We start from the raw sequence: 23,114 nt of genomic DNA, 5'->3' as shown, positions 1-23,114 counted from the left end.
GTGTCACAACTATCCGGTCATTTGTACATCTTCGTCTGCCGTTGCAGGGGCTACTGGTGCTCCATCACCTGGCTCCTTCCGATCCATGTTTTGTAGGTATACTGCAACGGGTTCACCTTCGATAATGCGGAATTTACCTGGCGGAGATAACGGCTTTTCATGCAAACCGGTGGGCCCAATAATACCAATGGATGTGTTGTTCGCATTGAGTTCCTTGTCTTGCTGGAGGGTCTCCCTGAGTGCATGGAGACCATGTTTTATGAGCTCTTCCAGAGTACCTGCGTTGCAAGTGACAAGTAAGCCAATCTCAACGGACAGTAATAGAGCCAGCGAGACGAAACGAACAGTCTTCAAAACTCTTGTAATGCTTCTCGAGATAAGTCTTGGCACTCTGACTGCGCGCACCGATAGACATGGCGATGTATTCATATGAATTTCCGGATGGCGAGAATTCAAAGAGGTGCGGTCCGGACTGGTCCTGTCCAATGACAAGGAAGCCGACACCGTAAGGTCGCCGACCGTATTCTTGGGTGTTCACTTGTGCCTCTGTTCACCTTAAATTTAAGGAAACCGGAGATGCACAGGTATAGAGAAGGGACGTACTGTCAGCGATAGTGGACACGAGACGGTTGACTGGCATTGGCCTGTTGAAGACCATGCGCTCACTCATAGCTTGTTGTCGCATAAAGTTGCTGTAGTATGACACTCAACGTCGCGCTTCTCCAGCAAACCCGTACTGCCTCATACCTGAGTACTCGTGCGTCCGACGTCAGACCAGCAATAGCGATACCAACGTGGTCGTCTATTCGGAACATCTTCTGTTGGTACGATGCCAATTCTCCAGTGGAGCGCTGCTCGCCATCAGCGAGCGTGTTCATAGAGCGGGTAGTATTGAATTAACCTTCAGAGCCAAAAGGATGGCGTGTGTCTTTGATCGCAGGCCGACCGCTGCAGATCCTTGTTTGACGGCCTCAAGGGCATATTCGACCTGATGAAGACGGCCCTGGGGTGAAAAGACAGTATTATCCGAGTCGTAGGTATTCCTAAACTGCGCAAGTTCGTCACCATGCTGAACGGACAATCCGTTCGACCTGTCCACGTACCATCGTAGTAGAAGATATCTGAAGCTCAAATCTTGCATGTACAGGGTGACGCGTCTGCCTTGTATCGCGGAATCACGTGACTCTACCGTTGGTGCAGACCTACCAAAAATGACCTCTAGCGACCATTCAGACAACCCCAAAGCAAATTGCAGAAGCTGGTGATTTCTTCAAACAATTCTGATAAAATACTGGGAAAGCTGTAGACTATTCAACGTGTACCCTTCTTATCTGCTCGCCACTCCTTGAATATGCCATCAAGGCTCTTGTATATCAAGTGCGAGGGCAGACAGCGAATGATTTCACCCATTCTTTCTTCCGCATCTGCTTTTCCCTTGTCTCCCTTCGTCTTTTCGGCAAAGTCGACCGCCATGTGGAAGATTGCGAGGACGGCGAGGGAAACATGGGTCTGCTGTGCACCATGTGCAGCTGATTGAGTGAGAGCGGCAAGGAGTGGCCCAGATATACTTGGCGCAGATATAGCAGGTGTGGATTGCGAGAAAGGGGTGGCACGCTCTCCGCGCACAAGCCTCAACAGTATCTCGAGTAGGTTATCTGCTTCGGTCATATGTGTCTTGAGGAAGCGTTGCCGCTCAGTTTGCACTCCTACAGGTGAATTCACGGCCCATCCCTCCAGTACTGTCCATATCGTCGGAGCCTTTGATAGATATCAGTAAAAACCAGACGGTAACAAGGGAATATGGGCATACCGGATCTGGATCCGTGACTTCAATTTTCTTCTCCCATCCATCGGCTGCTGCACCAGCAACCCAAAACATCCGTCCAAATATACTCTTTAGCCACTCCTGCACGTCGCCCGACTTGACCCACTTCGGTTCAGATAATGGTCGTTCTGTGTCCAAGTAGACAATCAAGTTCATTTTTAACGGTAACGAGTGTTTCCAAAACGGAGGGATTGTCTCATCTGCACCGGAAGCCTCGCAAACCGTTGGTAAAAGAGAACACGACTTCGTTGCTTCGGAGAGCCCCTCGATCTGTGATAACATGAGCGAGAAGCTCGGTCTTAGTAACCAATTGACGTACTGAAACGCCCTTTATGCTGTCATCACCTTCCTTCTCGAGTGTCATAAGCACTTCGATGCGGCCTTCAGCCCTATACACGCGAAGATAGTGGACAACTTCAGCGTCGACAACCAAACGCCGGGTCCCCGCTGCATACGATATCGACAGTCGGTTCGCAGATGGCACTCGCCCTTGCGTTGGCGCAACAGTGGTCGGTATCTGGGCAGAGTCGCCACAAGCAGAACCAGAAGAGGTGGATAACAGTGTGTTGGACGAGGGCGACGCAGGTGGCTCTGGGAGGTGTTCTTGGTCGTTGTCGCGACCGACGGTTTTATCATCCTCTGGAATCACGTTCGCAGAATGGTTATCTCTGCCATGTTGGGGGATACCCTCTTCTTCTGGCGAAAATAGGCCTCCATCCTGAGCATCGTCTATTGTGGTAGACGCGAGCGAAGCAAAAGCTTGTAGTGGCTTGGGTCTCGAATGAACGTCGGGAACTTGCAACTGATAGGGTCCTGCAGGGTCAGCAGACTGCTCCGTCGCAGAGCGAGGTTTATCAGACTGAGTAGCAGGCTGCGTGGAAGCACGACTAGATGACACATCGAATGAAGAACTCAAGGATGCATTTGACTGGGAAGCAAGACGAGACGACTCGGCAAGAGGAGAATTGAACAGATTATCCCTCTCGCCACCAACAGCCGAGGGCTGTGTTGCTTCTGGAGTGGTGCCATTGGCCTCCTCCTCAGGAAGAACAAGGACAATATCCATGTCCCGCTGTGCGGGGACAACGTCAGAATTTGGACGCAAAGAATCTCCTTCAGGGGGTCCTGGCAGCCCATATTTGCCAACGGCCATGTTATCATTGACCTCAGGACGCATCAAAGGCAACGAAAGACCAGTACCGTCTGGAATGGTATCCGAGTCCAGAACAGCAGCAGAGCTGTCTTCAGAATACACGTCAGCCGTACGAAGCCTTCCTACCGTCAGATGGACGCCTCCATCACAACCCGAGAGCATCCACCAGAAACGGAGAGCAAATAAGTCGGAAACTCACCATCGCCTGCAATGCCAGCCTCGGTATTCAGAACGTTTGCTTCAATGACAGCAGTCTGAGATTCCTCAACCTGGCTCACGCAAAGTTGGTCTTCATCATCGCCATGAGTATCAACGTGCGCAGCTTCAGCTTCGTCCTCGGCAATAGCGGCCATTAGCCAGTCGCCTTCACTAGCAGTTTCGGCAACGCTAGGGTCAACGCTAGCCCTGCCCACCCTATCAAATTCATTGCTAGCCGCATCGCTCATCTGGCTGCTGTGTGGTACAGGCGGACGCTCGCGTCCCTCCTCAGCATCAGCATCAGCATCAGCATCAGCATCAGCATCATCATCCTCAAGTTTCTTGCGCTTCCCTTTGCGGGAGTCCATTGGTGCAACACGGAGCGCGGAAGGGCAATTGTGTGGGATGGGATGTGAATCATCCGCAGACGCAGGTGTGTGGAAATAAACGCGGATGCGAGACGGAGGTGCAGTATGCATTACGTTGGAAGCTTCAGCTTTGACCTCCGCAGTCGCTGACTCTCCGCTTTGCACATAAGCATTATCGCTTTTGAGTGCAAGCTCAGTAGTTTTCCCACTAAGGGAAGTATCGGCTTCGACTGTTTCCTGTTTAACGGGATGTGAAGATTCGACGAGAGTGGCAACTACTTCTTTTTCCTTTGCTTTGACAGCGGTGGGAAGCACTCCCCAAGTCCATCCAAGCTCAGGCATTTCAAGCCCGATAATCTTAAAGTCTGTCAGAGTGCGCCGGTTTTCATCTTTCTTACCACTGCTGCCAAAGTTAGCCATCGGCGCGTCACGATTTCCAGTGTGACTGCCCGCTCCATCCTGTCGCCCACTGCGACCTTGGCCATGACCTCGAGCTCGGAAACTGGTATTACCCGTATTTCCCTGATGGTGTCCAGCGCCGAACGACCCACCTCTGCGGTTGTGGAAGTCTTGTTTGCCAAAACCACCTCTGGAGCCGTGACCACGAAGTGAACCGTGCTGACCGCCGCCGCGGCCGGCTCCGCCACTCATGAACATGTTTCCTCGGCCACGATGATGGTTTACACCTCCTCGGCCGCCCATTGGACCCTTTCCTCTCCCTCCACCGACGGCACCACCTCGATTACTCATAGAAGTCCTATTACCACCAAGTGGTAGCTGGATAGCGCCCTGTTGGTTCTGATTTTGACCATGACCGTACAGACTTGCCCCCGCCGGGTTGGAGGGTGGAGGTGAGGGTTGGAACTGGGGTTGCGGGGGTGGAGGACCTGCTTGGCGTTGCTGGTTTGCACCAGGGCCGTCGAATCGCTGTCTTTTGGCGGGAGGCAGATTTTGCGGTGGTGTATGATGGATGCTGTGGCTGGGCCGTGGTTGTTGTGGAGGTTGCTGTTGTGTAAAGTAAGATTGTGGCGGGGCCATATGCTGGGGTGGTTGTTGGTACGTCGGCTGTGAAATGACGGGTTGCGAAGCCTGGGGTTGGTACGCCTGAAAGCCGACGGACGCATGGTAAGGATTGTACTGAGGTTGGGGTTGGGGAGGCGGGGGAAGCGGGGGGGCAACTGGAGGTACATGTTGGTAGGGCTGCTGCTGCTGCTGTTGACGTTGCCAATGCAAATTCTGTCCGCCATACCCATAATTCGCATACAGGGCGCTTTGCTCCGGCGGTGGCCTCTGTGGTTGTGGTGCAGTCCAGGGTGCCGTGTAAACAGGTGCAGTCGGTTGTTGAGCTTGCTGCTGTTGAGCAGAAGCTGCCACTGCTGCCCAGTATGCAGAGTAGTCTGGGGGTGCTGCAGGTGGTGGGCCAGGTGGCAGAGGCGGTTGCGGAGGGTTGTAAGTTGGCTGGGGAACAAACGGATTCTTGTTCATCGCACAGTCCAGATGGGATGCGATTTGTCTCAGACGAGGAGGACAAAGAACATAAAGCGAGGCTTAGTCATCGGTACAGCCACTCCGCCTCCCATTTACACTCTATTCCAAAGACAGTGTAGACGTGAATATTCGTGCTACAACTCTCCACTTTGAAGTAGCAAATTAAGTTAAAGAGCGTCATAGTTGCAACTAACCTTGCACTCCGAGCTTTCACTTTCAGCTCTGGCGTGCCGATAATTCCTGTAATTGGCTGCCCGCGTAATTCCCTGTTCTGGTTTTCTGGGGCACTAATAACTCTCCGATGGATGTCTCAGAGCAAGTGTCGAGGGCAACCAGTATTTCATATCCGTGGGAGCTGGATACATGTATGGGAGACCTCAGACACCGTAACGATAAGGGAAACCCTCTCTCTTCCCGCCAGTAGCATTGAGTGGAGCATCGGTGGATACTCAGGCCACCTCCATTCCTTCCTCTCACCATCCATCGCTGCGAGTCCCTATCACGAACGCGTCGTGAATAACTTGATGTGACCTGGTGGAAAGCGTCAGGAAGAAAAACATACGTAAATTAACAGTTTCCGCGCGACTTGATGATGGGCCAGCTCCACCCTGCACCAACACTCCCACTACCGCACGGCGCTTTCACGCCTCGCGGCGACGAGCCAGAAGACTACAAGTCGACAGACTTGTCACGTCTTCCACCCAGTACATCTGTTACAAGCGTGTCTCAGGCTGACTTTTGGGACGCGTCGGCATCCCATTCCCAAGAAAGACTCGTATCAAGCCCCTCGATACTACCTTCGATGGGGAATAGACAAAACAGCCAGTGTTCAAGTTCCGAGCAGAACACCAAGCAGTCTGCCAGCCAGAGACCGACGGTTCATTATCCTGACAACGTCACTCGCGCCCCAAGTCCAAGCTACTTCAATACTCCTCCCAAGATAGACACTGTACCATCCTCGACTGCCGGAAGCGACGCAGAGGATGAAGAGGACGATGACTTCGATTGGAGCGGGGACGACGACTTGGCAGAGGAAGAAGCCAAGTTTGAAAAGCAGACTGGTGTTAAGCTCAAGTCTAGGCACTCGCTGTTGAGGTTCGCACTATTTGTTTTATGGTAACCGGCCGCCTCTCACCTACTCCAGACTGTTCACCTTCTTGTTCTCTACCCTTGTTGGCTCGATTTTTCTTGCAGGCGTCCTGGTGACGCCAGCATTAATTGTTCATTTCTTTTGGTATAAACCTCATCCAACCGACCACCGCCGCTACGTCTCCCAGAATGTGGAGGCATGGCTGTTCTGGGCCGCTGCCAATGTTGTTATATCCTGGGGACTCGCCATGATTGTGGACATAATACCTGTCATCATACGGATGTTGATATCCTTGTCTTGGGGTCATGTCTCGGAGGAAACCAAGACACGCATCGAACTGTACAATGCCGTCAAAGATACCCTTAAACCTGTGCTGTATGCGGCGAGTGCATGGATCAGTTGGATCATTCTGTTCCAAAACATTTTTCAACTGCACGACAGCTCTGAGGCTCAAAGTTATGCCGCGTACACCGACCGTGTAGGCTGCACGAGGTTTTCTTGAGCTTCCATAGATTCTCATTCGTCTTTTCAGGTCGTTCAAGTCATCGAGTTTCTGTTCTTCTTTGCGCTAGTGTTTTGTGCTCAAAGAATGCTGTCTCACGCTATCGGTAGTGTCTACCTCGTCAGTAGGCTTTCTCGTACTTACGATTCCTAGCTTTCGCATTCCATCAGACAGCCTATCGGGAACGCCTCCAGGAACTGAAAGTTGGCCTCCGTGTCATCGAACAGCTGCGCACATTTAAACCAAAACACCGGCACGCTAAATCGAGTAGCCACGCACCTATGTTCTCCATGCTTGGTTTCATGACCCCTTTCAGTGGAGAGAAGGAGCCCATTGGCTCTCATGCGAATCGTCAGCATTCTAGTCCAGCCGATACAACGGACGACGCAGATGATGCAGATGATGAGCACGTGTTAAAGGGTCGAAAAGGAAAGGGCAAACGCAAGCTAAGGGAGTCAAAGACATTTGAACAAATGGTCGAGAAAACGCCGACAGAGACGCCAGCCTCGGAGTACCCTTCCCCAGCTGCATGTGTATCAGACACCGATTCCCCACATGGGGTGCCGGGTACCCCTCACCGATACCCTCCAACACCTGTCCGTCGGTTGTCCGGGACAGACCAACAACATGAGGACTTCAACCCTGCCGTTCAAGCTGCTAGAGTTCTCAAGTCTGCTGTCCTTCACGACGCACGTAACATCAAAGGCAACAACTATGACCTGAGCAAACTCGTGAGCAGCGTTAACACTGCACAGGAGGCCAAGGTACGACCCCCGGCACGTCGACGTGTAGTTTGGGAGTGTTCTCACTGCGACTGGACAGCGTCTGGCCAGAGCTATCTATACCACATTCCGTGATCGTCATCGACAATACCTGGTTCCCTCGGACTTTTACCCTGCGTTCCACACACATCAGGAGGCACAAGATGCTTTCCGTGTCTTCGACAGAGATAATAATGGTGATATATCACGCTCTGAGATCAAGTCTACCGTGTTGCGGATCTATAAGGAGCGGCGCTTTCTGTCGCGGAGTATCCGTGATGCAGGGGCAGCTCTGAAGCTGCTGAATCAAATCTTATTGTTTATTGCTATCATCATGCTGTTCTTCATATCGCTCAGCGTATTCGGCGTGGACGTCACGCAATCGCTGACCAGCGTGTATACCTTGGGCATTGCTGCCAGTTTTGTCTTCAAAAATTCCGCAAGTAATGCGTTTGATGCGATTATGTTCTTGTTTGTGACACAGTACATCTCCACACAATCACCGCGAAAATTGTGCTGATATGTTTTTCTAGCCCGTTCGATACCGGTGATCGCTGTTTTATTGATAGTAAGTCCAGCCGGGTAGTCATTTACCTAGACTTACCCGCGATCAGCTGAGAATCTCGTTGTTAAAAAGATGGGTTTATTTGCGGTGAGTGAAGATCAAATGCCTCCATGATGATGATGATAGCCCAACAAGCTTTCATAACAGACGGTATTCCTTCGCTCCGATGGCACAGAGAGTTACTATTTCAATAGTCAGCTCTTCACAAAATTCATGTAAGTTTCACATTGCTTTTGTCCGGCATTACATATATAACACCCTGTAGAACCAACGTTCGCCGCAGTGATGTCTGTTTCCCTTGTAGTGCCATAAAGCGAAGGAAACTGACATGTGCACTAGAAAATGGCGGAGGGACTTACAATGCAAGTGGCATGGCGTACACCGCTTGCGAAGTTAGATGAACTCGAGAAACTTCTCAATGAATGGCTCGCAACTGAAGAGAACAGGTGGTTCGAGCCTTCGACCTCGATTATGTTGCAGAGCATCAACTTCCAACGCTACCTAGAAATCACCATTGCCATACCTCACAACTCGTGCGTGCCCTCGTTTCTGAGAAGGGTATGGAGTAACTGAGCTATTCTGCAGCACATGGCAGGACTGGGGTTTACGAACTACATGCAGGACAGCATTCCACGCTGCGGTACAATACTACTGTCGGCAGCTCGGTATCGTCTGCTTTGAGTCTCCGATGCCTATCGAATTTGCGGATGCCGACACGCAGTTGTTTACTCCTTCGCCAGAGGCTGACGCCGGATTTGAAAATGCATCAGGTGAGGGTGATGGGGCGGCACGGAATCTTTTGGGCTTTACGCCACCTCATTCGACTGGTTCACATTTGAGGGCGAGGAAGAGCAGAAGTCGCAAGGCAGCTATGCGTACTGCTGATGGTTGACTTAGAATGTCTTTCGCAATGGAAGTTTTGATAGGAATGCTACATAGGTACATTTCAATGAGAACGTCGTGGACGGTCTCCGAGATGTGCTCCCAAGTCACGTGTCACGAGTACGTTATCATGCCATGCTATACGGAAGAGTTAAATAGCGGAAGTGGTTGGATGCAAACTTTGTTCGTCCCAATTACGACGACGTTGAAGCGATGGATGACGGTGACTTGCACGACGTCGAACTCGTCTGGTAGGTAGTAATAAATCCGCGCCGAAAATCCCTCTTACATGTTATCCCGTCGCGTCAGGCCTCATACCGGCCCAAACGATGTCATTGTCACCGGTACATTTGACCAGGTGAGCAAACTCATCCGTTTCCAATATCCCCCTCCGGCGTGCTCAAGGCCGTACTTTATGTGCTTCCAGTGGTCGTCTTCCATTCATTTGGTCAAAGGCGACACTGGCTTCCATGGCACGGTCAAGCTCCCCTGGGGTGAGAAGGTTGCCTACAAGTTTATCGTCGACGGCTACTGGTTCTGTCGTGACGACCGGCCCATGGAAGACGATGGTAGCGGTCATGTTAATAACATACTCTACGTTCCTCAAAAGCCCTTGTCCCTGTTGGGAGAGAACGCATCGGCTGTGGAGGCTACCCTTCCCTCCGAACCCAAAGGAGTCGCACCTATCGTGCCTATGGTCGTCGTCCCGGTCAACGATGTTGCGAGCGGGGGTCTTCCTCCCCATGAGGTCCACCCAGCGGAACCCGGAAATTCGGAACAACTAAACGGCCCTTCTACACATAGCCCAGAAATTCCACCTGCCCAATTGGAGGCTGTAACCGAGTCTCTCGTGGGCATGCCCAGCTCAGGCGTGTCTGGGAGCACGGAGAATCAAAGTTCTAAACCACTCGATGCGGTAGTTACTCCTGTCGTTTTGGAATCTGTCGCGGAGCAACGTGTTGCACCTACCGACTCTGCACCGCATCTGTCTGATGAACAACATACGTCCCTGCCTACCGCTGTCCAACAGAACTCGTCCTCTACTACTATGGAGTCCGGCGTTACAGCCAAGAAGAAGCGACTGTCGATGTTCCAGAGGCTGAAGCGTGTCTTCCACAAAGACAACGCCGAGCGGCGAAAATCATGAGCGTCCGTACTTACTGCGACATTATTCTCTCCTCTTCTCTTCTCATTTTTGGCCGACCTAGTTTTCCTAGGTTGGCATCCTATCGACACGATTTACACGACCTTTTATGTCCATACATGCTATTCACGCTGAATCTAGTTTTACATCTACTCTCAAGTTGGTTATTGTGTATCGCAGACGTTTCGGTCATCCTTTCAAGTTGTACTGGATAGATTTCACTGTGGTTCGAATCTCACACGATTACGTTGAGCATAATACCTAAGCAAGTGAGTCGATGAAGGCCAATCTGCAAGACACGGCTTACCTGCAGCGATTGTTTCACCACCACGTCTAACCAAGATCCTTCCCATGTCTTTATTGACGGAAAATGGCTCCAATGGGATTGGGCGGCCTGTGGCTGACGGCGCTGACAATGTCCCTCCGCGCAGGGTAATCTCAACCTCAGCAGAAGTACCTCTGGATAGAACGCTGAACATGAATGGTACAGGATAAGATATACGACCAGTTGCATGGACAGTGAGGGAAGACTTGCCGAGGGTTCTTCTTTACCACAGAGCCTGACGCACGATCGATTGTTGCGACCAATTTTGAGAGCGTCGCTGGGACATCTCGCGAATGATGGAACAGCTCTATCTGACAAGGCAGGAACAAACTTAACTTCATCTAGACCACGCTCAGACAAGGTACACGCACAGAAGTTCCAACGGTGATCGGCACCTGGATGTCGAAGACGATGATACGTGCACTAAATGCAGTAGCAAGTGGAACAAGATTCCCGGGTGGACAGAGGATGCTTCCAACGGCAAGGTAGATGGGGTCAATGGCTACAAGGTATAGTGTAGCATTGGAGCCAGCTGCAGCCCATGGTACATTATTCTCGTCAACCTCGATAGCTGCAAACGTTCAGGAAGGGTTTCGAGGGGAAGCGAAAACTTACATCGAACGACAGCGGTTTCGTCTCCTGGTAACACTCGTACCCGCTCTCCTACTTGTACAACACCACCACATACCCTGCCACTAACGCCGGTGCCGGAGCCCTGAGCCTTGAAGACGTTAGATATCGGTATTCGCAGCGGCGACTCAATATCGCGAACAGGAGGCTCCAATTTGTCTACAAAATCGCAACATTATGTTGGTTTTCCTTCTGGTAATCGAAAGAACGCACCTAACAGGTCTACCAGGGTGGGACCCTTGTACCACTTCGTCAACCCAGACCCCTCTATAGAACTTCGATCCACCAAATTGACACCAAGCATTGCAGCAACTGGCACAAACCCTATCTTGGGGGACTGAAACCCCGATTGGCTAAGGAAGGCCTTCAGGAGGCGGCATATTTCTTTGTATCTACTCTCCGCCCATTTGACCTATGATTTGAAGTTGCATTCCCGTCCTATACATCAGCATCCAAATGTCATGAAATAGGTGACATACCTGATCCAGTTTATTCACAGCCACGATAACCTGAGACACACCAAGACTGCGTACGAGTAGTATGTGTTCTCGAGTTTGCCCACCTCGATCAAAGCCTGCCTCGAATTCGCCAGTAGCTGCATCAACGACGAGGAGGGCACAATCAGCTTGCGAAGCACCCGAGATCATGTTTGGTATGAAATCCTTATGACCTGGTGCATCCAGAATCGTAATCTGCCTATTAGACGTCGTGAGAGACTGCAATGCGATATCCATAGTGATTCCTCTGTGAGGAGTTCAGTAGCAGGCCGTTGCAGGAGGCTGCAGCCCCATACCGCTCGCGCTCTTCCGTCGTTTCGTCCAGTCCCCATGCCCAGCTAAAACTACTCTTCCCCACTTTGCTGCTTCCCCGTTCATTCGCGACTCGGGTTTTTTCATCCACATGACCGAGTTCATATAAAAGGCGCCCCATGAGGGTCGATTTCCCCGCGTCTACGTGCCCTGAAGTAGTGTTGGGCCAAGGTCGTGGGGAGCACAAGTCACAACCTTACCAATAACCACCAGGCTGACTGACTTTTTTCCATCCTTACCCGCACCTTCGAGAACCCTTTTAGCTTCTTCCAGTAGCTTTCCTCGTTCTAACGCCACCTTAGGAGGTGGTTCCTCAATGCGGACTATATCCTCCTTCGAAGTCAGGTTCAGGGCTGCAATGTCAAATATCTTCTGGTCAGCACCTCCACTGCTCCGCCTGGATGGCGTCCCCTCCCCTGTTCGCCTTGGAGTCTGCACAACTCCCCCTGGTCTCCTCACTGATTTGACTGGTGAGGTGATAGGAGACATTGCCCGGGAGACGGGAGTCGTATACCCCGAGGAGCCCGTTCCTTTTCTCTGTTGAGCGGCCTTCTGCGCCTTCTCGCGCTCCTTGGCGGCTGCAGCAACAAGTTGAGGATAATCAGCATCAAAATTCCATTCAAACAGTAACACGTTACAACTACAGATGATCAGCACAACAACCGAGAAGAAAAGAACAACAATGCAGTTTAGGAAGATGAATAATTAAACAAAGGGACATAAATGGAAGCTAGATCATTGCTGTTGAGCCAGAGAAGTGCCACGGCGGGCATTGAAAACGATGTCGTCTGGACTGGGGACGTCGAACGCGAAACCAAGCTGGACTGTCATATCTGGAAGGTTCGGTTTCGTACGGCGACATCTTTGCTGACCCCTAGCATCTAGATCAAGCGTTGACCGGCTCTGAGAAGAGTACACCTCGACTAGCTTTAGTTGCTCTCTCCCATATCGAGAATTTTTTCTGTGTTTGCCCGCTTCATGGAATGTTAGACGATCGTCGAGTAGCAAGGAGGCGAATGCCGAAGGTGACGCACGAGAATGACATGACTTCGAGAGGAAGAGTGGAGATTGAGCAGGAATGCTGCCCTCATCGTCAGTCGCACTTGATTGCGAAGGGGGTTTCGCTTGGGCCTTCTTCGCCTTCGATGCCAGTTTCGACTGCTTTACCTCGGTGCCGGGCATCTGTACAAGTGGCACAGGCTGTGGGGTCTTAGACGTCGAAAGACTGTGAAGGGTTTGATAAGAGGTGGTGATGGCTGTGGTAGCTGTAGCGCCATTGGCTATCGGTGTGAAATATTCCGTGCGAGGTTTCGGAAGTGGGACTGGGGGAACATGGGGGATAGATTTAGGAATCAAGGGCACGACGCCATTAGCCTTCGCTTGCGCGAGCTTCGCAAGTTTGGATTGAGGACGCGATTGTGCGCCAGACTCACTGTGCGTCACGGGCGTCTCAGGAGTTCCACCAGGAATCGAAGGCGATGTCTCAGAAGGCTTGGTCGCTGATATAGAAGTTTTAGATAAACTCTTCGCGAGAGCCTGCGGAGCTGTCTCGCGACTATTTTGTTGCTCCAATTCCATGGCCTTGTCGATTGCCCTCCGCACAAGAGAAGACATTGATGATGGAGTAGTAGATGGTGCTTTGACTGAAGATAACGTCTTCTCTGAAGGTGCGGGGATGCCTCGAATGGTTCCCTCCGAGTTTTCGGATGCCTCAGAAGGGGGAGCCTTGACGGTTGTAGTGCGTGAAGCAAACGAAAGACGAGACTCGGGGGAGGGCCGCAGAGCAGGATACGTGAGTACCGAGGTGGTTTCCAAGGCTGATGAGCGCGAGCTTGATATAGTACTCGCACGCGAGCTGGCAAGGGTTGCCAGTTTAGAGCGTTTCGCAGGCTGTGGACGAGAAGGAAAATCCTTCTTGGGCGGAGGCGGAGGCACATCGCTGGCTTTCGATAAGGAATCGGGAATATCTGGGATAGTATCTACTGGGGGAACAGAGACACTAGGTGCCCGAAACCTTGGGCCATCGGCAGATACTTCTGATCCCGTCTCCGAGGAAAGGGCTGATGGTGCAGAATCGTAGGTTGACAGTCTATGTACAGCCGAGGGTGACGGTGAAGGCGGTATCTCGTTTGGATCTAAGGGCTGTGGGGGATAATACATGTTTGAATAGCGATCTGAGGGGCGGCCTGCGATATGTAAGCTCGATAACTGACTCAAGATAAAGCTCAACTCACCTATAACCTGACCGTACGAGGATGTTGTACCTGTAGATAGCGATGCGCGGGCACCATTAACCAGCTGCCGTCTGGAATGTCTGTGGCAGGAAGGCTCAGTCCGCTCGGTAAGTTCCGTTATGGTGCTGAGTCGAGAGGCGCGAGGCATAAAACCCATGGGCAAATCGTCAGGATCTACATCTGGGCTACACGCGACACAATCCACTGGGCAGTAGTCTGGCTGATAGTGGCCATGCTGTGCCAACATAATTAGGGGGCCACGAGGTCGCTCTATATCCTCCGGATAAAGTCCCGCTTCTGCGGCCGAGTAGGGCGGTTCGTATTGGCCCGAAGTGCCCTGTTCATGCACTGGAAAAAAAGACGCAAAAACAAGGACGGTGAATTTGAGTCGTTTCTTGAGCAACGGTAAGGAGGGACGACTAGGGAGCGACATGCACCTTCCTGTTCATCATCTCCTTTGCGGCGAAAGCGGTCCCACCAATGGGATTTAGAACGGGGGAAAGCAATATACGAACGAAGCAAAAGCAAAACTACCCTAAGAACGATGAATTGGGGAATAACCTACCTTTACGCTCCTGAGCCGCAATCCTCCTCTCTTGTTCTTCTGTAATAGCATGGTGTCATTAATGTCGGGGAAAAGTATGAGGCACTATACACACCGTAAAGCCACCCTACAGCTTTCTCTATGTCGAAATAACTCTCCCATAGGGCATCCTTGATGACAACATCATCGAGCGCTGATGTAGCTTCGTCTCCCATGACAGCTCTGACGTGTGCTAGGCCACTTTCCAATTGGGCTATAAGACGGAGATGCGAAAGCAGAGAAGTTAGACCCAACACGCGGCACTGATAGGAAGAAGTATACCATATTGTTCGTCCGTCACTTCGTCCCCTCCGTCGGAAAGAGCATTGTCGTCTAATTCGTCTGATCACGATCACGATCAGCACTGTAAGCCAGAAGCCTGGAAAATATGCTCACCTTGTATGTTGATATTGCGTACAAGCCTATGTCGTGACATGATGAAGATAAAATACACAGATCATACAGCCGACCGAAGTGTGTCGGGGTGGATATGTTTTGGCAGCTGAACACACAAACACATACAAACATCACTCCGGTCGGAAGAACGGAAAAAGTGGGCGACTTCTGCCATTCAGCACAATGTTCTCCGCTGCAAGGCTTGCTTTCTCGAACGGGCAGAGGCGTGTAAGTTTTCACTTGATGCCATTTGACGATCATTCTAGAACAACGTACAGGCCTTCTCTACTTCGCCGTCGCGGTCGTATGATGTAGCTAAACTCATACTTGTCGGCCGCCTGGGCAAAGACCCCGAGGTGCGCACGACGAAGAGCGACCGTGAATATGTCGCGTAAGTATGGTGTCTGGTTGATCATGTCGGCCCCTGACCTTGCATACTCAGATACACCGTCGCGACCACCAACTATCCACCACCACCACCCAACCCTGACGGCAGTGAGTCTCGTCGATGACCTTTACGACTGGCAGTAACTTAATAAATCTTCCTTAGTTCGGCAGGAAGCCGGGACGTCTTGGCACCATGTTATCTCATTCAACCCCGCTCAGAATAATTACCTCAAGTCACTCTCCAAAGGAGCTCAGGTTTACGTCGAGGCCAACTTCGAACTGCGTGAACCCGACCAGAACTCAGATCCGTCCACGCCTGCGGGTCAACGCCAGATTTTCCTTCGACATGGTAAGCTGCTCTACCTTCATTATTTGCTCTCCTGCCTTCATAATTTGGCCAGAGACGATTCGGGTGCTCCGAAATCCGCACACACAGAACACCTCTGAGTAGATTCTGGTCATCTTATCAAGTCTACTGGTCATGTGGTATCATTATATAGTATGCTATCTCAATCCGTAACCTCAAAAGAGCTACGACGATGGATCGATTCTTCGTGAACACTTTCCCTCCGTTGAATGTAACGGGCGTCGCCAATGTGTAGTTCAGAAGAACCTTCACCCGCACCTCGCAGCTCAGGGTTTGCAACCGCTGGAATAGGCATCTCCGTGGGGGCAAAGGAAGAGAGTGATAGTCTTGAGGACCCTGGCTCTCCCCGCATCTTGTGCAGGTAATCACGAACTGTACTCATGAGCAGCTGCGGATTGCCTGTGAGAAGCGATGATGAGTAACTGAATAGCGAATGCACCTTGTGATCATCCTGGCTAGAGCCGGAGTAACAAGCAGCTACAGCTATTGGACAGCAAGGCGCATTCTTGATGTTGATCAGCGAACGATTAGCAAAATGGAATTGTCTAACCCTACCTCTAGCCAGATAGGGAGTGCTACAAAGAAACCGGTAAAAAGTTGGTACAATGGTCATGTTGTGACGCATCACTGACCTCCACCACATATCGCAACGCCAGAATCCAAGCCCATTTGCTTCGCTGTCTTTCCCATCGCATTCATTCCCTTCTCGATGTAATAGCTTGAGTGACTCGTCCGTTTCACAATGTCGATCATTCCCTGGAGACATGTCCAGCTATCCAGGCTGACATCTCCAGCGCCAGAGGGATGTCCCAAGTCACCCGCAGTGCACGCGAACAGAGTATGGCCGGCAATTGATTGTATCGAAATCACCATCCCTTTGCCTCTTGCATGGCGACTACTTCCGCGAAAGCGTTTGCGAATCGACAGACCGAGGGTGACTGCGTCATTGGCAGTGAAACTTGAAAAACGATAGCTGGTTTCATCTGCGAGGGCTTGGTTGGCTAGTTCTGCATCAGAGGGCATTGGACTGTGAATAGCAGAGTACATCGGGGCTGTTGCGGTTTTGACTGAAATGGTGGGGCTTCTGGCACGGGCCTTTTTAGAAGAAAAGTGACTGATATCGGAAGCGCGCCGAGCTTTCAAACGGGAGACACTTGTGGGGGACAAATGGTAGTTGGAACCTGTCGGAACCAGTCAGGTCGGTGCAACGAGGTCTTGTACTACGTGGCGAAACATCATGCCGATGGGAAGAATGTCGATGACAACTTCGATTATCCGAACAGTTTCAAAATCCAGTCTACATATGCAGTACACACCTAGCAACGGATTGGCAACGCAAGCTTTCTGTAATAAAAACCTGGGGATGAAGTGCACGGTTGGTGACGCCCAAGAACAGAGTAACATAAATGATCTCGCTCGCCTTGCATATTACTACGTAGGCTGTAGCCAGCTTTGATAATTGGAGGCCTGTTCTACAAGTCACGACGGAACGGATGTATTTTCTGAAGAGTAGATGTCTCTTAACCACCACGGTAACTAAAACTGCTGTCATTTAGATCTCGCCGTGGTAAGACAGGAGGAATGTAATAGCAAGTCCTGCAGACCGCACGAGTTCGAAGCAGTCAATCATCTCGTTTATGAACTAGAATTGGTGGCTTGAGAATCGTCGACATGATCTGAAGCCCTCAACTACAGCGAAAGCTTTGCAACGCGTCCACCTGGTTTTCTTGCCACCAAATACTCAAAATATCAGACTTCTTCACCGAATGTGTTTTGACTTTGGCTGATTTCGCGGTTTCACGTGATTCAAATCACTGAAGTATTGATCCGAGTTCCCAGCAGCGACACCGCCATGGAATTCTTCAGCGACATTGGCGGGGACCCACTTAAGCCCTCTCTCTTTGAGCTGATTGCACAGGAGCAGCTCCGAGACTTACTTCAGCCTGCACTCAAGTATGTATTAGCGGTGAGCCTAGTTTCAGCTCTATCGTGCCTTGTAGTACTCACGTCTGTAGGTGTTTGCTCAGCGCTATCCCCGCTACTTGATCCGTATCGTTAACAGACATGAAGAGTTTTACGCGGCGATCATGCTCTTCGTAGAGCGTTACTATCTCTTGAAATACAGTGAGAATTTGGTGGTGGGAGTGCAGAATACCTCTGACTGCAGTCTCAGGCGCCTCTTTTGCGGAGAGATTTTATGGGCTCAAGCGATGTAGGAAAGCTTGGATACCAACTGAGCGCTCAACTGCTGCAGTAGGTGGGATACCTCAGGGAGAAAGGCTCAGAGGCAGGGAAATATGGCGTTCCCTTTTCTTTCTGGTTTGTGCTTCGCGGTCCAGCCAAACTATCAGGTTGTTGATGCTGATTAGGTCGCTGTTCCTTATCTCAGAGCGAAAGCTCATGATTATTATGAGCAGTTGGGCGGAGGCGTGTCCTCGGACATACTGGACGATGGCGGGAGCGTCCGAATACCCAGCGACGAGGAGGTATGACATAGTGGAGGACAACAAGCTTTCCTTCTGATATGAGATCCCGCAGACATTTGCAAAACGCTGGCGTTATGCCTACAAGAAAATGTTCCCTTGGGTAAACACTTCATATGAAGTTTGGCTACTGGCATACAACGTAGCATACTTGTTTGAACGTTCGCCGTTCTATCGCCCCTGGTTAGCCTGGATAGGGGTTGACCTACGCAGATTGGGACCGGATGATTTTGTGAGTCGGGATTGTCTCCCTTGCCATATTCTCGCTCTTATGCAATTTCAAAAGCGTTCTGAAAGTCGAAAGCAAGAAGCACTCGACAATGTCAATATGCAGTTGGGCATAGTGAAAAGATTGCGTCGCGTTCTGATGAACTCTCCACGAATGATCCTCGATTCTTTGAGGTTTCTGCTACCGACTGCGATTTTTTTTGTCAAATTCCTGAAGTGGTGGTACTCTCCTGGATCCCCTGCGCGTTCACTACCAAGTTCCCCTCTCGGCCCGGCAGTACCACCCCCGCGCATGCTTCCGCCTCACCCTGATGGAATGCCCGTGGGCGACACGACTTTCGGGCATTGCCCATTGTGTAAGAACTCCATCAACAACGCTACTGCGCTGCCATCTGGTTACGTTTTTTGCTACCGATGTGCTTTTGACTACGTCGAGCGCCACGGTACTTGCCCAGTAACCTTATTACCAGCCGAACCCTGGCAACTGAGAAAAGTGCTCGTTTGACATGGGGCAGCGATAGTTGTTTCTACATATCTATTTCCCCCGGGGACCTCGGGTGGAGATATGGGCCGAGTGCTTTCTGGCACGCCTCCTGACAGCATGTATTTACTGTTTGTTGTGCGCACGTGCATGATGGTAGCAACCCGGGAGTGAAACCGCCTGGCACCAAGCTGGCGGCAGCAGTGATCGATTTGTACCTATCCGAATCAATATCTTCTATGTTCCACAGCATGATTTGAGACGAGCAGTCAAAATTTTTTTTACGAGGCCGATACTTCTCTCTCAGACATTAAACCTAGTCTCCCCCTTGTCCGACCCTGGTTCTCGATATAACAGTAGCCGATTAGTGTTATGAAGGTCAGTTGCACGCTCGTGCCCCAAGATCCGAGATTCAAATTCTCGTTTGTGATCCTGTAGTTTGGCAAGCAAATTCAGGCTGAGCAAGTGCCAGGATGGTCTGCATACTACCTGGACTACAAGTTCCTCAAGAAGATAATATCGTCTCTGGCCGCCAACCGACCAGCATCGGAGGCTGCTGCGTTGGCATTAGGAATCCGACCTGCCGATATCTTTAATCCATCAGGGAGCGCTTCTGCGATCACGGTACTGCCCACTGCAACCCAGGATGTCGCGACAACGCCCGCACTCGGTGATGCTGAACAACCTCCGATATTATCGTCCCTGAGACAAGATGATGATCGGGGTGCAGACTTTCATGCCCATAAGGCTGCGTTCTTTTTCAAGTTAGAACGAGAGCTCGAAAAAGTGTGTAGGTTTTCATTATCACTTTTTTTGATTAGCGAACCTAGGTTACCCTCTGTTTAGATCAATACTTTCTACCTCCAGAAGGAAGCAGAACTGAAGCTCCGTCTTGAGACCCTTCTCTCAAAACGGCGTGCGGCTGCTTTGAGAGGCCTTCCTGATGGCAATGATGGCTCAACTCTGAACCATGTTGAATGGAGTGCAGTGGAAGAAGGGTTCCGGCTGCTGGAAAGAGATCTGGGCAAGTTGCAGGTGAGGATGCTATTCCTTAGTCTTTGTGAACCTGCTAACACAGATCCCTAGCATTTTATCGAGATCAATGGGACGGGCTTCCGTAAAATCTTGAAAAAGTGGGATAAACACTCCCGTTCATCAACGAAAGAGTTGTACCTTGCTCGTCAGGTCGAGGTTCAGCCTGTTTTCAACAGACAGGTAACATCTCTTCTAATCAATAATACTGTAATTATTCTGATAGGCATTAGCTCATCTCGGAATTTTCTGATATTGTGGCCTCCAGTTTATTGGACATCACAGACCTCTCGACCGGGTTACGGTTCGAGGGCGCAGCTGCCCGTGACACACTTGATCTTCAGCTGTATGTGGAACGAAACGTATATTCCGGCCCCTTCCGAGAGTTTGAGCTTGACTTGCGAAAGGCCGTCGAGAATTCTGATAGATCATCCATCAAGGATCTTGTGCGCCACTCTGACATTCTTACTTCACAGAATGGTGGCAAAAGTGACGTTACCCGTGTGCTGTGGAAGGTTATAGTGGATGCACCTCCGGGCCTTGCAGACTTGATTCTGGAAAGCGTTGGAGTTCCCTTCGACTTCAATTTTGTGGATGATATCAATGGAAGAACTTGCCTCCACGAGGCTGCGGCAGCGGGAGCGTTACGGCTTGTGAACCTTTGCCTCGAGAAGGGTTCACAGAAGGACAAACTCGATGTTTATGGACGCTCGGCGCTGCACTACGCCGCTATGCATGGTCATGCTGACGTTTGCAAGCACCTCGTGGAGGCCAACGTGCCACCACATGTCCTGGATGCGGACAATTGCAGCCCCCTCGTTTACGCAACACTCCGAGGCAGTGTGGAATGCGTCCGGTACCTGGTGTGCGAACAATGTGTATCACCTTCTCCAGAGTCTCTGGTCATGGACAGTCTGGTTCCCCTGTCTCTGGCAAGTCAACTCGGACACACCGATGTCGTTGCCCTGCTCTTGAAAGGAGGAGCTAAATGTCTGCCTAACACAAACGGCGAATACCCTATCCATCTTGCCGCCCGGGAGGGGCATGCGGATGTGTGTCGACTATTGCTGGATCAAGGAGGGTGGGACTTCCCGGACAAATATCACGAATGGACGCCGCTCTTCCATGCTGCTAGGAATGGACACGTGGCGTGTTTAGAAGTCTTACTGCAAACTGGTACAAAGGTCGACAGAACGGACGAATTTGGACATCAAGCTATACATTATGCAGCCTGGTATGGACATCGGCATTGCGTCCAAGTTCTGTTCGCCGCGATTGCCAAAGTCCCACGTACTGTCAGTTTCAAGAGAAGGTCTGGTCTATCACAATCTGTGGTGGACATGCAGATTGATATGGAAGCTGACGCAATTCCATCCCTGTCGCTACCCCCGCCGATAATGCCTCATCGGGTTTACGGACACAACTACCTTGACAAAAATCATTTGGTGACTGTCACGGTAGGTTTACCCATCCCCTCGCATAGCAAGGGTGGTGGGAAGGGAGTGAAACTATACTCTCGCTTGTCGGAGTCCGTGTTCACACAGAGCGCATATCTGCCTTCCCTAAATCGATTGAAAATGGTGATCACCGCAGGCCCTAGCGTGAATGCAGTTCCGTACACCGTCTCTCTACCCCAGAAGGATGTGCAAGATACATTTATCTTTCAAACCGCAGATCTCAGCGTCCTTTCCTTGGAGTTTTCCATCTATCCCAATTTTGGAACGAAGACCATTGGCCGTGCTGTAGCGCATCCGTCCATTTTTCAATTTCCCGGAGATCGTCCCATCACCTTATCCATACTGGATCATCGTCTACATTGTATTGGCGAAGTAAGCATAAATCTTCACATGGTACCACGTTGATTTGAAGCTCCATATAGGTCACCTTTTCCGTTACAGTCACCTCACCTTTTCAAGGAGTCACCCTCGAGGTTGGGGGTGCGGTAGAAACGTACTGGAAATCCCTTACCTTACCGCAAAGTGGCGTCCTCAACCCTAATCCACGCCTAACACTTCCTTGGAGACATTCTCCCAAGTCTCCGGATTCTATCCATACGTCGCCTTCCATTCAATCGACTACTGGTTCTCCAATCCACACAGTTACGTTGTCATCCTTATCAGGTCATTATGTCCATGCTGTAGTGCAGGTCACGCGAGACCTCCACCCGGTATTATACTACAATATGCTGCTGCCCGAGACACCTTTTGATCTACGAGTTGCCGACGTCACTCTCTCGCAGTTTGAGGCCCTAGCCAATAGACTTGACCACGAAGAACAGCTTATTCGTAGGGTGAACTCAGGCCAGGAATTGCACAAAGTACTACCGTGTTTGATGATATCGCTTTCTCGGTTTATGCAGGTAAGAGGCCACTCACTATCACAGGGAAGATATGCTCTTCATAATGGTTTTCATAGCTTCTCCCTGCCCATTTGGGTTTGACCCTAGAAGTGGCCCTTTTCCCGATAACTCGGGCCTCCAATCAGTATACCAATTATCGCCTAGATCCTAATGCATCTGTTAATGCTATCCTCCGTACGATACGCCAGACCTCATCCTCACTTGGCGGAGCGTTCGCTCGGCGGCGTATAGCTTTCACATCATTCTCTCCGCAAGTCTGTGCCGCACTAAACTGGAAACAACCGAATTGTGGGTATTTTCAATTCAGTTGCTCCAGTGTTCGAGGTGCCTTTAACAGTCATATTTCTTCAGATCCTGTCTTCTTCTCGTCCCGCTGTGGTCAAATTGGCGAAGACCCTATTGTTGGATCTACGCCCAACCCTGCGCTTCGTGACGTAGGGGATGATTACTATGCCTCAAGTGTCTCTGCTGGCGTGGAATTCGCGAAGATGAACAATCTTCTGGGCATCTTCTTTGATTCTGAACTATTGGTAATTGGTATATGGTTGTTCCGTGCATTCCCTGACAGATCCTATTATGCAGCTGCAGGTTCCCTCGCTCATTCAGGGTATACGAGACGCTGGTCTATTGGTGGGCATACACGGTGGACAGGCCACATCCGGCATTCCGGTTTGCTCCACGGAGGGCGCTCAGGTCGATGCCTATATCCGTGATGGTACGGTAACCTACATGGATAATTCGGCAGGAGAACAAATCTGATATTACAAACATTGTATATTCTATGGTTCTAAAGTACGGGAGTGGCTATTGGAAGTATATTTGGG

General features: G+C 50.8%; 8 protein-coding genes across 8 annotated transcripts; 4 read left to right on the top strand and 4 right to left on the bottom strand.

Moving 5' to 3' along the window:
- Window positions 1–9: 9 nt before the first annotated feature.
- On the bottom strand, window positions 10–5,029 carry F5J12DRAFT_902320 (uncharacterized protein; the record flags this gene model as incomplete). The annotated part of the gene is made up of 15 exons (XM_051748281.1): window positions 10–278; window positions 346–546; window positions 604–692; window positions 748–851; window positions 902–1,134; window positions 1,392–1,758; window positions 1,811–2,095; window positions 2,145–3,028; window positions 3,178–3,909; window positions 3,943–4,206; window positions 4,231–4,252; window positions 4,274–4,434; window positions 4,456–4,585; window positions 4,622–4,633; window positions 4,661–5,029. The coding sequence occupies 15 exons, from the start codon at window positions 5,027–5,029 to the stop codon at window positions 10–12; spliced, it is 4,122 nt and encodes a 1,373-aa protein (XP_051605983.1).
- A 295-nt stretch (window positions 5,030–5,324) lies between these two features.
- Window positions 5,325–8,955, top strand: F5J12DRAFT_794058 (Mechanosensitive ion channel-domain-containing protein). Its single transcript, XM_051743999.1, has 11 exons — window positions 5,325–6,127; window positions 6,177–6,600; window positions 6,655–6,730; window positions 6,778–7,388; window positions 7,447–7,868; window positions 7,919–7,953; window positions 8,000–8,037; window positions 8,098–8,165; window positions 8,216–8,237; window positions 8,290–8,483; window positions 8,536–8,955. Exons 1-11 carry the CDS (start codon window positions 5,622–5,624, stop codon window positions 8,840–8,842), a joined length of 2,703 nt encoding a protein of 900 aa, XP_051605982.1. The 5' UTR covers window positions 5,325–5,621; the 3' UTR covers window positions 8,843–8,955.
- Window positions 8,956–8,975: 20 nt separating this feature from the next.
- Window positions 8,976–10,237, top strand: F5J12DRAFT_30235 (uncharacterized protein). The gene is made up of 2 exons (XM_051738815.1): window positions 8,976–9,083; window positions 9,142–10,237. The coding sequence occupies exons 1-2, from the start codon at window positions 9,046–9,048 to the stop codon at window positions 9,977–9,979; spliced, it is 876 nt and encodes a 291-aa protein (XP_051605981.1). The 5' UTR covers window positions 8,976–9,045; the 3' UTR covers window positions 9,980–10,237.
- F5J12DRAFT_30090 (EF Tu GTP binding domain-containing protein) lies at window positions 10,096–12,352 on the bottom strand. Its single transcript, XM_051738809.1, has 9 exons — window positions 11,941–12,352; window positions 11,725–11,890; window positions 11,411–11,675; window positions 11,145–11,343; window positions 10,917–11,090; window positions 10,673–10,872; window positions 10,512–10,612; window positions 10,284–10,447; window positions 10,096–10,237 (listed from the first exon to the last, which is right to left on the bottom strand). The coding sequence occupies exons 1-9, from the start codon at window positions 12,227–12,229 to the stop codon at window positions 10,212–10,214; spliced, it is 1,584 nt and encodes a 527-aa protein (XP_051605980.1). The 5' UTR covers window positions 12,230–12,352; the 3' UTR covers window positions 10,096–10,211.
- On the bottom strand, window positions 12,353–15,086 carry F5J12DRAFT_30089 (uncharacterized protein). Its single transcript, XM_051738808.1, has 7 exons — window positions 14,954–15,086; window positions 14,840–14,899; window positions 14,634–14,771; window positions 14,540–14,578; window positions 14,412–14,477; window positions 13,975–14,322; window positions 12,353–13,926 (listed from the first exon to the last, which is right to left on the bottom strand). Exons 1-7 carry the CDS (start codon window positions 14,991–14,993, stop codon window positions 12,476–12,478), a joined length of 2,142 nt encoding a protein of 713 aa, XP_051605979.1. The 5' UTR covers window positions 14,994–15,086; the 3' UTR covers window positions 12,353–12,475.
- Window positions 15,087–15,136: 50 nt separating this feature from the next.
- F5J12DRAFT_934164 (single-strand binding protein family-domain-containing protein) lies at window positions 15,137–15,990 on the top strand (the record flags this gene model as incomplete). Its single annotated transcript, XM_051749585.1, has 5 exons — window positions 15,137–15,181; window positions 15,220–15,344; window positions 15,396–15,448; window positions 15,504–15,689; window positions 15,742–15,990. 5 exons carry the CDS (start codon window positions 15,137–15,139, stop codon window positions 15,789–15,791), a joined length of 459 nt encoding a protein of 152 aa, XP_051605978.1. The 3' UTR covers window positions 15,792–15,990.
- Window positions 15,850–16,754, bottom strand: F5J12DRAFT_710296 (uncharacterized protein; the record flags this gene model as incomplete). Its single annotated transcript, XM_051740638.1, has 4 exons — window positions 15,850–16,095; window positions 16,147–16,212; window positions 16,263–16,282; window positions 16,340–16,754. The coding sequence occupies 4 exons, from the start codon at window positions 16,752–16,754 to the stop codon at window positions 15,850–15,852; spliced, it is 747 nt and encodes a 248-aa protein (XP_051605977.1).
- An 805-nt stretch (window positions 16,755–17,559) lies between these two features.
- Window positions 17,560–23,049, top strand: F5J12DRAFT_710543 (cyclin-dependent protein kinase inhibitor; the record flags this gene model as incomplete). The annotated part of the gene is made up of 15 exons (XM_051740654.1): window positions 17,560–17,673; window positions 17,723–17,831; window positions 17,881–18,026; window positions 18,077–18,193; window positions 18,246–18,422; window positions 18,477–18,917; window positions 19,060–19,140; window positions 19,338–19,685; window positions 19,746–19,934; window positions 19,998–20,114; window positions 20,165–21,760; window positions 21,811–22,290; window positions 22,347–22,578; window positions 22,642–22,820; window positions 22,873–23,049. 15 exons carry the CDS (start codon window positions 17,560–17,562, stop codon window positions 23,047–23,049), a joined length of 4,503 nt encoding a protein of 1,500 aa, XP_051605976.1.
- Window positions 23,050–23,114: the final 65 nt, after the last annotated feature.

The sequence above is a fragment of the Pisolithus orientalis genome, assembly GCF_024613125.1.
Source record: "Pisolithus orientalis strain OTSU chromosome Unknown F5J12scaffold_1, whole genome shotgun sequence".
Taxonomy (NCBI): Eukaryota; Fungi; Basidiomycota; class Agaricomycetes; order Boletales; family Pisolithaceae; genus Pisolithus; species Pisolithus orientalis.
Note: the sequence above shows the minus strand (reverse complement) of the source record. Positions and strands in the feature narration are given on the sequence as shown.